Source organism: Halyomorpha halys, unplaced genomic scaffold, assembly GCF_000696795.3.
Source record: "Halyomorpha halys isolate HHAL.00 unplaced genomic scaffold, Hhal_1.1 Scaffold2629.1, whole genome shotgun sequence".
NCBI lineage: Eukaryota > Metazoa > Arthropoda > Insecta > Hemiptera > Pentatomidae > Halyomorpha > Halyomorpha halys.
The window spans coordinates 40,709-53,047 of record NW_027105620.1 but is presented as its reverse complement, the minus strand read 5'-3'; the positions used below and the strand labels follow the sequence as shown (position 1 = coordinate 53,047).

Here is a 12,339-nt window from a genome sequence, read left to right as displayed (position 1 = left end):
CGGACCTGTGATTTCGAGAGCATAACCAATGTATTGAATTTATTGACTTTATAACACAATTACAACGACTTATCGGTTAAAACTACTTATTTCGATGATCTCTTTATAAAATAATTTTTAAAAATTTGTTTCAGAAATCCCTAAGAAATCCTTTCAAACTACTAATATTTTTTCTCAGAATTAGTAGTGCAAGAAAGATGAGGAGAAAAAAGTCAGTTATTTCAATACAATTTTTTATTACTATATGTATCATATAAACTATGTATAATTACTTGCCGAAATAAGTCTACCATGTATAGTTAGGAGGAATAAAAAATAGCTCTTGTTTAAAAGTGTTAAAAAAAAAAAATGTTTCATTCGGAGCATAATATCGTTAAAACTAACAACACTAGAAAGCCTAATAGAACATAACCTAAAATAGAGTAAATTTACTAACATAGCTATTTATGTTCAATAATTCCCAAGATTTAAAGTTTTTTTAAAAGGGACATTTCACAATAACTGTTAGTGAATTTATTTTGAGAATTCTGAAATCTGACGAACCATGAGACGTACAAATTTCTATTAGCGCTTAAATTAATGCTAGCTTAATGTGCTATAAGGCAGTTTATGACATTTATACTCACAGCATTAGTAGTTTTCATGATATTTGCTAAAATAAATTGATTAATAGTTGTTCGGCAAAATTTTCATTTGCCAAATTTATATTCATATGCGAGTATCATAAAAACTACTATCTCTGAGAAAATAAGTGCCATAAACTACTTTATAGTAAGTTAAATTTTCTTTATTTTGAGTGCTGGCAGACATATGTGCGTATTATGGATCTATTTTGATAATATGATATTTACCAAAATAAACTTATTTCTAGTTGTTTGGAAAAAATTTTATATGGAAAATTTATGTTCACAAGAAAATATCATGATTTATATGAAAACTATGTATTATTACTTGTCAAAACTGATGAGTCTGCCAATTATAGTTGGGGGGAATAAAAAATGGCGGGTGTTTCAAAACCTTAAAAAACATTAATTTTTCATTCGGAGCTCTTATCGTAAAAACTACCAACAACACTAGAAAATCTAAAAGAACATTATTTAAAGTAGAGTAAATTTACTGAAATATTGGCCCTAATAGAGCTATTTACGTCCAATAGTTCTCGAGATATAGCTTTTTAAAAAGGAACATTTCTTAAAACTCTATTGAAAGAGTAGTAGTTAGTTAATATATTTTGTGAAATCTACATCTCAGGAACCATGTGACGTATAGATGTCTATTAGCACTCAAATTAAGGCTAGTTTAACTTACTATAAAGTAGTTTATGACTTTTACCTTCGTAGGAATTGTAGTTTTCATGATATGGGCTCAAAGAAATTGATTTATAGTTGTTCGGACAATAAGTTTGAGTTTTAAAAAACTTTATTTCAGAAACCGTAAAAATGTCTGTCAGCACTCAAATTAATTAACCATAAAATAGTTTATAACGTTTATCTTTGCATGAGTAGTAGTTTTTATGATATTTGACAAAATTTCTAGTTATTCGTATAAAATGTTTGATTTTTGAAAGAATATATCTCTAGATCCATAATACGCACATATGTCTGCCAGCACTCAAAATAAAGAAAATTTAACTTACTATAAAGTAGTTTATGACACTTATCTTCCTATGGATAGTAGTTATTATGATACTCGCATATGAATATAAATTTGGCAAATGAAAATTTGTCTGAACAACTATAAATCAACTTATTTTAGCAAATATCATGAAACTTACTAATCCAACGACGATAAACGTATTAAACCACATCATAGCCCATAAAACTAGCTTTAATTTGAGTGCTAACAGACATCGATATGTCAAATGGTTTTGAAATATAGATTTTTCAAAATAAATTCGCTAATTACTTATCTGTCAGTACGTTCTGTACAACATTTTTATGAAATATTGCTTTTTAAAAAGAACTATTGAACGTAAATCGCTCTATTAGGGCTTACAGTTTACCAAATTTACTCTACTTTAAATGATGTTCTCTTAGATTTTATATTGTTATTGGTAGTAGTAAAGATATAGAGCTCCGAATGAAAAATTAATTATTTTTAACGTTTTTAAAAAGCAGCCCTTTTTTATTTCCCCTACCTATCTTGGCAGACTCATCAGTTTTGACTAGTAATTATACATGGTTTTCATTAATGTAATTAAAAATTGGGTTGAAACAACTGACGTTTTTTCTCCTCTTGGGCTCTTGTACTAGTAGTCCATAACGTTTATCTTGGTAGATGTAGTTTTCATGATATTTGCCTAAATAAATTTATAAGATGTTGATTTCTAATTGTTCGGAAAAAAAATTTTGCTTTGTGAAACATTATTTCTCAAGAACTATTAGACATACAGATGAGATATAGCTTTTTAAAAAGGAACATTTCTTAAAAATCTATTGAAAGAGTAGTAGTTAGTTAATTTATTTTGAGAAATCTACATCTCAGGAACCATGTGACTACTAGATGTAGATGTCTGTCAGCACTCAAATTAAAGCTAGTTTAATGTACTATAAAGTAATTTTTTTACGTTTATCTTAGTATGGGTTGTTGTTTTCATGATCTTTTCCAAAATAAATTCACAAGATGTTGATTTCTAGTTGTACAGAAAAAAATTTTCTTGGTGTATAACTACATATATTATAGAAACCAATAGACTTATAAATGTTAGTTATTACTAAAATTAAAGATAGTTAAATGTATTATGAAGTAGTATATAATTAGTATTTTTTTAAGCGAATTATTTTTTTATAAAAATAACCAATTGGATGAGGTTATTATCTATAATTTCATCATGGATTAGTTTGCATGTTGTTTTTACTCAGTTTTAAAACTGCGATTAGATTGAATGTTATTTTACTTATATATGATGATATTTATTGAAGAATATTACAAAAATTTTAGATCCAGCTTTTATGTTTTCGTTTGGAATTATAAAAATGATGGAGAGAGATCCTACTAAAAGAAAAGCAAAACCATGCCTCCTCGTCTAAACATATATCGCTAGTGTTTTTATTTCACCATGACAACCGTAACACCCCTTGTCTACGCCGATATTGCTAATGTTTTTATTTTATAATGACAACCGTAACAATTTCCGTTGGTAGTAGGTAGTAGTTTTCATGAAATTGCCCAAAATAAATTTACTAAATGTTTATTTCTTGATGTAATAAAAAATCTTTTGGCCTATGAAATACTGTATCTCAGAAACCATGAGATTAGAAAATTTACTCTCCTTTAAATAATTTTCTAAAAACGTTTTTAAAGATTTAGGTAGTTACAAGGATATGGAGCTCCAAATTAGAGAATATTTCAGGTTTTTTTTTAATTAGAAAACTTCGGGTAGCGTGCATCTTAAATACTTTAATATTTATTTCTTTAAATATAATTTACTGTTTCCCTTGTATATTCTAGATAAAAACCAAACCATTGTCTGAAACGGAAATAACATACATTTTTTTTACTTAACAGAATTCAAAAATGAATTTTTTTGTATCTTTGTAACGGCCGCCATTTTTGCAGATAGCATAATCTGATTAGCAGACACTCGCTTTTTATTGGTAATGCAATACAAATTCAAAAAAAGGACTATCGAAGTTTTTATCTGATTATGTAGATTTTTTTCACTATCTCTTGGATTACTAACTAACGTTGATCGGATATAATGACCAAATATGCCTTGTCTATTGTAGGTCGTTATAAACTCTATCCGGTGTATAAATGTGTGTGTGATGAAGATAGATACATATTATAGTCAACATACAGGATAGATAGCCCTGTCTAGTGCTTGCGCGTCTCGCATTCCATTCTGTACTCACCGATTCGTCACAGTAACTAAAGCAACCTTCAGCTGGTCATGTCTTAGAAATCATGACGCTCTTTGGAAATAATATTTTTAATGAACTATTAAAAAAAAACATTTTTAAATGACCATGAAATATCTACTAGGAAAGTTTTAGTGAAGCTCTGAAAATTTGCTCGTTTATGTTTTTCGGTGCTTGTATAGTTTACGTTTTTTTTTCCGATATGGGTTATACCACTTATTTCAGGAAGCAAATAAGAGGTAGTCACTTATCACAATCACATTTTTTTTTATGACTCACTGTTCAGAAAAATAAATAAATAATTACCGCAATCCATTAAAAAGTTGCATTAAAATATTTACCGGGCGATTCATTACTTAGGAATGAGAAAGATCTTCGTATTAATTAAATCAAAATCAATTATTTTATTAGAATATAACTAGAGTTTAAAGATATAAAAAAAGTATTTAATATAAAACAAGTGGATTATAGTCCAGTCAAGTAGGACCAGAAAGTAATCTCGGTAGAAAATTTTAGTTATCAATGTTCTTTTTATTATAAATTACAAATTTTAAGTTGTACTTTACAATACTTTCACTTATATATATATTCCATATATAGGCAAGTGGAAGTGACCAGAAATAAATCAATGAACCATTGAAATCATGTTAGTGGGCACACGAGGTATTTAATTAATTAATAAAGTTTTTCTTACATTGTTTTAAATGTTCATAATCTTCGGACAAGGTCTACCCCTTCCACACCGTATGCTCAGTCTGAGAATTCCTGCGTAGTTGAATTTTTAAATTATATGAATTTACCCATTGCTCTTTCGAAAGGAATTGTTGCATTACCTTGTGTTGACATCGATACTTCCTCCAGTAGAAGTTTCTCATGACATCGCACACGTTATGATTCCCTTGTGAAATCACAAGTGTGCGTTCGTGTAACGTTAATTGTGTCACACCGATATTTTGAGTTATGACATCATAGGGTTACCGATGTATTTCTTTTCTTCACAATTACACCTAACGAGTGCGTTGTTTCTCTGTTTTGCAATATCGTGTTGGCAGATTTTGATGCTATGTTTCGCCGAATTAAACACTGAGACCCTTGTTGCATAGTACATAATAATTGGGTATTACTATACAGTTTTTATCCACATCTCGAAACTTTAGTTCGATAAGAGAGGATTATTTTTTTTCTAAAGATTGTTTTGCTATCCTGACTTACTAATTATGCAAGGTTTATCTATTTTACGTAAAATACTACTACAACTCGTAGAATCAAAGTCGCCTTTAATTAAGCCGCTAACTTTAAGCTATACTGGCCTTTAGTCTTGAAATTGGGCCCTTCCAATTATTTTCTGGGCAACTTTGGTTTAGTAACAACACATCAGTTAAAATTATTAATTAATTTAATATTTGAAAAGTGACAAACATTAAAAAAGAAAAATTGAATATTTACAAGACGTGCTTTGTTGACTAGCATAAGCATGAATTACCTTTTAAAAATAAATATTTTTTTTTTAGTACATCAGTTTCTATTAACATTTGTCATAAACTGCTCAATATTTCTTGAAGCGATTGTACTTCCAAGTTCATTCGTGATTTCTTTTATCCCGGGAGAGATGTACCCTTGAGCATTTTGTTCAAATTGGGAAATAAACGTCTTCTTTTTTCCTAGTATTTCATCTGTTTTGTTTATATTTTTGTCTACCTTTCGGTAAACCTTTGATCTTGTTATTTTCGCTTGTTTATGTTATTCTCCTTTTACCTCCTCACATATACTCAATTCAGTTTTTCTTTGTCCTCGTGACGGTATGAGTGAGCGTTTCTCTAACCAATAAACATCTAACGTGATAACCTTTTTTCTCACTTGACCGTTTTGCTCACCTGGACACCTCCTGCGTTTCTTTTTTTAAATCATGAGCCGAGACAAAAAGATCTGAGATTTTTTACAAAATTTAGATTCTTCAGCTCCTGATGAAATAAATAAATGTAATTTTGAAGTCGCTATTAATATTTTATTTAGAATTAATTAGTCTTTCTAAATTCTAACGCAATTTTCTTATTTTTTAGATCCATACTCATCGCTTTTAGAATCTTCTTAACTCCAAGCCTGAAATTAATATATTCTATAATCTAATGAAAGGTGGTGTAGACGTAGTTGACGAATTGAACTTGCTATATTCAGTGGCACGAAAAAGTAACCGTTGGTCACAGATTTTTTTTTTTTTTTCATTGCTCGATGTTGGAGAAATCAATTCTTAAATGATTCATCAATCTAATACTCAGGGCACATTATAGAGACGCCAAACGAGCTTTGATAACAACCCTACACCTCGATTTAAGATTTTCAATGAGAAAAATCTTGTGGATTACCAACAATCAGCACGAAACAAACGGGAGAAAAAGATAATACAAAATTTTGCTATGAACTAGGAAATAACTATTTTCTCAAGAAATAAAAACAAAAAAGACGTGTGTAGATTGTTCTAAACCAATTTGCAATTAGCATTGTACTTATAAATGCACGTCATGTGCAGCAAAGTATTCTGACTAAACATTTATTCCTTCACCGTCCATAAATTTTGTAAAGTAATAGAAATCTTTTAAATAAAATTTAATTACTTCATTATTTTTATATAAACTTTTTATTTTTAAACATAATTTTGTTTTAATATTAAAAAGTTTATAAAATAAATTTATTTTTCGACTTCAACAAGGTGTTTTAATTTATTATCCACAATGAAAATATTAAAAAATTGCATTGAAAGTAATCTCAAACATTTTTGTTATCACCACATCCAATTGTGTAAAGAAATAGTACAAATGGTTTATCATGAGCTGAATGCTCACCAGGACACCTCTTAGGGGACAAAAAAGTAGGACACTCCTGCCGGGTTAATTTATGGATTACAGGAGTAAGAGGATTACAAGCTAAAAACACTTGTTACAGGCTGTGCTAGTGATTGCAAAATTGGCCAAAATCGGTCTGCCTGTAATGCTACAAACCATGGGGGTCACGGAGCCCCTTGGATCACGAAGAAATAATGAATAGTAAAACTAACGTCTTTTTATTAAAAATATTAATTTTTTGGCCTTTCTACTTTTACCAATTTTGTTGTTGTTTGTTTTATTTGTTTCTCTTTCACCAATAAGCATTCTGATAAGATAAGCATTTTACTCATATGAGGTGCATTCATAAAGTTTAAAGAATAATCTCTGGACCCAAGAATGTATTTAATACGAGTATTTTTGTATAGCGAACTAAAAGTCTTCGAAATATGACCCTTGAGCATCAACACAACGCTGCCATTGTTTTCCCTTTATTTACATGCTATTTAAAACTCTTCGCGCGGAACGCTTTTAAGGGAGGGACTTGATCTAAGCTACTTAGACTGCTGGAATCGTCATTTCAGGTCTCTTTCAACACGGGGAAACACAACGAAATCGCTGGGAGCTAGTTCGGGGTGATTGGATGACTGCGGTAGTGTTCCTACGTTATGCTTGGTCAAACATTCGGCAGCGGCGAGTGCATTCCCATAGTGAATAACCTAATCATCTTTGATCTCCGAATGGACTTGATCCTAATTAAATAATTAATCTAACACTAAGACGATGGTCAGTCTTAAAAGTTCACTATCTCCAAATTTTCGGTTTTATTCTGTTCTGCACAGAACTTCATCGAAAAACGCTGCATCTTCGAGTTTACTGGAGTTTCACTTGCTACGTACACTCACACCATTAGCATAGCGATTCTCTCCCTCAGTGTCTTGGAGGCAACTGTCGCTGGTCCGGTCAATTAGTTGATAAAGCTCTCTACTCTGTCGGTAGAACTTGTCTCAGTGCCCTTCTCATCTCAGAAAAAAATACGGTTTTGAAACTTTGAACGCACCTTGTTGCCCTTTATTAACTCTTAAGCTTCATCTTATTTAATTCGGCCTTGCCTAAGAACTTTCTATTGAACGATAGTTATCGCCTTCATGGTCAGACGTTGTAGCATACTGATTGTCTTGGAAGAAAATCACGTTTAGGGATCTATCTTGAATACTATCGATGGTAATCCGGAGACACTAGGATCATAATTTTGTGTAAAATAGAGAGGATCATTATTAACTAGTAAAAACATGTTTTGAGCATTATTATTTTGAATTTAATTTGGAATTAAACAAATGGAAACGGCAAGAAAATAATTTAAAAAAATAATAATCCATTTTACGAACAAAGTCATAATATTACATAGAATTATGCTCTTATTTTATGATTTATTTTCTATTGTTTACGCTCTCAGGAGAAATTTTGATCGGAATGAAGTTGTTTTATAATTTGATTTTCCGTAAGAAACCGTAAAAAAATATGTCCCTAGGTTACACTGTAACAACTGTAAACTGTTGCTGTGTTAACGAGTATTTTGCTGTTTTGGACGCCTGCAATTGTAACTAATACTTTGCAGCAATACGTGCAGCACACTTCATTCTTACCAAATTACATTGTAGATACTGTACTAAGGCAATTTATTTGCTCATTCAGTTTTATTACTCCCGTGAGCTCTTTGACTAATGATTATTTTATTTCAGGAAAACCTGTAGTACTTGCTTCTAACATCAGCGCTGATGTAAAGAAGCTTGTCGATGAGGGTTGGGAGAAGAACGCATTCAACCAGTACGTGTCGGACCTGATATCCCTTCACAGGAGTCTTCCAGACCCAAGGGATCCTTGGTGCAAGGAGTCAGCCAGGTTCGTTAGGAAGCTACCGGCCACTTCAGTTATTATCTGTTTCCACAACGAGGCCTGGAGCGTCTTGCTCAGGACAGTTCACTCGGTCATAGATAGGTCTCCAAAAGAACTCATCAAGGAAATCATTCTTGTCGATGACTTCTCCAATATGGGTTAGTCAATGTTTTTTTTTATTTACTATAATGTAGTACCAAAACTGTTTGAAAAAAAAATTAAAATGGACTTGACGGGTTTTGAAATTCTACAATCAATGATAAAAAAAAAAATACAATTTGATCTGTTAGAAAGATTATAATTGGCATTAAAATTCTTTTTTTAATTTTAGTGGATTTTCTATGTAATAACAGGTTTATACTAATCAGTTATTTTTTTTCTATTTTAATTAAGTACATACAATTACCAACTATTCATTTTTTTTTAAATATATACTTACTAACTTAAAATAATAGTTGGGGCCTAGTACTGAACATGAGTAAATATTATAGAGTAAGTATTCTTTTAAGGCTTGATACTATATAGTCCCTGAAAGAGGTTTAGCTTAGTATTATATTAATAAATCAATTTGTTTGCATGCTGATAGGTTCGTAAACTACAAGGTTAAAATCTATTGTTTTATTTATGTTATTATTTTTTTTTTTTTACCTAGCCCACTTGAAAAGGCAGCTAGAAGAATACATGGCTATGTATCCAGTTGTTAAGATCATTAGAGCCCAGCGCAGGGAGGGGCTCATTAGGGCTAGGCTGCTTGGAGCTAAGCATGCTCTGGGACCGGTGCTCACCTACCTCGATTCCCATTGCGAGTGTGCTGAAGGCTGGCTGGAACCGCTCCTGGACCGTATTGCCAGGGATCCTTCAACAGTGGTCTGTCCAGTCATTGATGTCATCGATGACAGCACTCTCGAATACCACTGGAGAGATGCTGGTGGTGTCAATGTGGGAGGCTTTGACTGGAACCTACAGGTAATGGCTTAGGCAATATTAATAATAAATTTACTGCTGCTAATTTTTCTTAGCTGTCAATAGCTTAATTAAAAATAACATTAAATTTTAAGATGTTGCTGTAAGATTAAATAGTAACCAGTTCTAATTGGAAACATATTAAAACTCTCTAATTTTATGATGTAAGCCTGAAAGTTCTATTGAAGCAATGGAGTTGGTATTCTTTTAAAGCTTGGTACTAAGAAGTTGCTGAAAGACTTTTAGTGTAATATAGTATATTAATAGATCAATGTTTACAAAATGGTCTACATTCTCTGGACCAATGCTTGCTCCTGTAGCAGCAGAAATATGAAGCCCTCAGCAACTTAGATGGCTTGATTAAGAGCTGCCTAGAGGGTAAATGAGCTAAGATTTGAAATTTCTCTTATGAAATTGAAGCTTCCATCGACAAGGGATGCCCTCAGGGCTTAGCACTAGGTTCAGCCCTATAGAAGCTAATTTTTAACGAGTTCTTGGAAGTACTAGAGGAAAAGCGGTTCCCTGCCACTGGGTACATTGATGATCTATCTGCTATGGTGTCTCCAATAACAGTGGCCTAAAACAGCAAGACATTGCACCAACTTGGTTGGAGAATGGTGCGAGAGGAAAAAGTTGAAAATGGCCAATAGTAAGACACAAGCCATTCTTTTATAAGGTAAAACGGATAGCCCATGCTATTAATATAGTGACCTGAGGAACAAGAATAAATAAAAATAAATCCAAGTCTGGTAGTAACTTACCTTGGTAAGGATTTAACGTGCCTCTGCTCTGGTTTTGTTGTTCCGGTGACTGCTGAGCACATCATCATGGACTGCCCACCTCCTTTGATGCACTATGGGCCAGATTGCTGAGGGAAACTGGACTCTACACCCGCACAGAGGACGATTTTCCTCAGCTAGTATCCAAAGAAAACTACCTATATTATAAGGATTTTTTTTTACAGGTAGAAAACTATTGTGTGGCCAGCCCACTTCATTCTTAATCGAAGAAAATGACCTGCTCCTGGAAGGCCACAAGAGAGAAGAAGCGCAAAAGACTGAACTAAAAATTGAACATTGTAAATTGTTGTATTGTAAATTTTATATTAACAGTAGTTCAATGCTGGTATACATTTGTAACCTCAAACTGCTGCTACACATCTGTATTGCTCAAAAGACTGAAGAAAGTCTGCCATTTACTTGGCATTATGTTTTCTATTTTCCTTATAAATTTAACCACTCCAAGTATGATTGCGCAAAAAAATGTTTTTAGCTTGACAAGGGTGCCACAAATTATTTGTTGCCCAAGAAGGATGCTATGATGAAAAAAGTATGAGAAGCCCTAACATAGAGGGTTTTAGCATAAGTTACCAGCTCATGGAAAGGATATCGATCCCTGGTTCCTCCAGGAAAATAAGTCTCTCTGCCCTTGCCGAGTCGTACCTTCTCCGTCTGATAGAAGTAGAGAATACCCCTTGTTGAAGGAGTCCATATAAGCGCAGAAGGAGATCGGGGAGGGGAAGAATTGCATACTTCATCCTAGAAAGGACTTGGCCACCTGACATCTGCGAGCAGCAAAGAGGTGATGAAGAAGCAGAAGATAACCAGGAACAAGTCTAGGAGGGCTGGAAGGACTAGCATTGGCAGACCAAGCTTTAATTTAATTTTATCAATTTTTATGTAAGAAAACAATGTAAATTTTTAAATATTAAACAATGTAAATTTTTAAATTCTTCAAAAAAGGTACTAAATGAAATCACCCAAAATCATAAACTTTATTATTTCTAGAACAATTTAATAATATATATGTATAACAATAAAGCAATTTAATAATAATGTTCAAAAATTTGACCATACCAGAACTGTAATACTAAGAACCATAGAATTCTAATGAACATACCATACCAAAGCTGTTAAAATTATAGGAAATTTTCATTTATATTCAAAATGTTTCCACAGCTTTAGAAAGCTCAAATATAGATTCAAGATTGACGATTTTGATTTATAAAAGAAATGCAGGGGTGGAGAGCACATTTTTTTTTTTTAATAAAATCTTGCAATTAATTAGGAGTTGTGATTTTCTTTCAAAAGGTTCAAAATTTATAACATCTTAATCTCGAATATGTATAGCTTTACTTGTTTTTTGCTAGGAATATATAACCATCCTGTCATAAATTAAAATTAAAAAAGGAAAATTAAGCAGTTAAGAGTTTGATATAGAGAAATGATTTGAAATATTGGTTTTTCATTATAGCAATTTCTAATTTACAGTTCAACTGGCATGTAATACCTGAAAGAGAGAAGAAACGGCATAAGAACCAGGCAGAACCTGTATATAGTCCAACAATGGCTGGTGGATTGTTCAGTATTGACAAGAATTTCTTCGAAAGGCTAGGCACTTATGACTCTGGATTCGATATCTGGGGAGGAGAAAATTTGGAGCTGTCTTTTAAAGTAATTTTTTTCTAAGTTAATGGTGTTAGTGCTATTATAATATCCAATACTATTTTTAATCATTGAATAGTTAACAATGATTAAGTTTCTGATAACAATAATTCATAAACATACACTCAAGTTGATAGTAAGGAATATCTGTGGTCATTTAAAGTAATATTTTTTTTTCTGCAAATTAATAAATGAAGCTTTGTAATTATTATTAAAAACAAGTTTATAGCAATTTATTTTAGATTAATATAAGATATTTTTGTTCATTATTTTTAAGGGTTATTTTAAAGCAAAAATCAGTTCAAAACATGCATAGTTAGGTTAAAATGTGTATAATTTTTAATTATATCAGAAAAT

The 12,339-nt window shown here is 31.7% G+C and overlaps 1 protein-coding gene across 1 annotated transcript in view; it reads left to right on the top strand.

The window, feature by feature from the left end:
- LOC106691659 (putative polypeptide N-acetylgalactosaminyltransferase 9) overlaps positions 1-12,339 on the top strand; it is a 48,240-nt gene that overhangs the window by 12,880 nt on the left and 23,021 nt on the right. Inside the window, exons 2-4 of the mRNA XM_067052535.1 lie at positions 8,422-8,733; positions 9,228-9,541; positions 11,809-11,991. Coding sequence (XP_066908636.1) covers positions 8,422-8,733; positions 9,228-9,541; positions 11,809-11,991 — 809 coding nt within the window. The remainder of the gene's footprint in view (positions 1-8,421; positions 8,734-9,227; positions 9,542-11,808; positions 11,992-12,339) is intronic.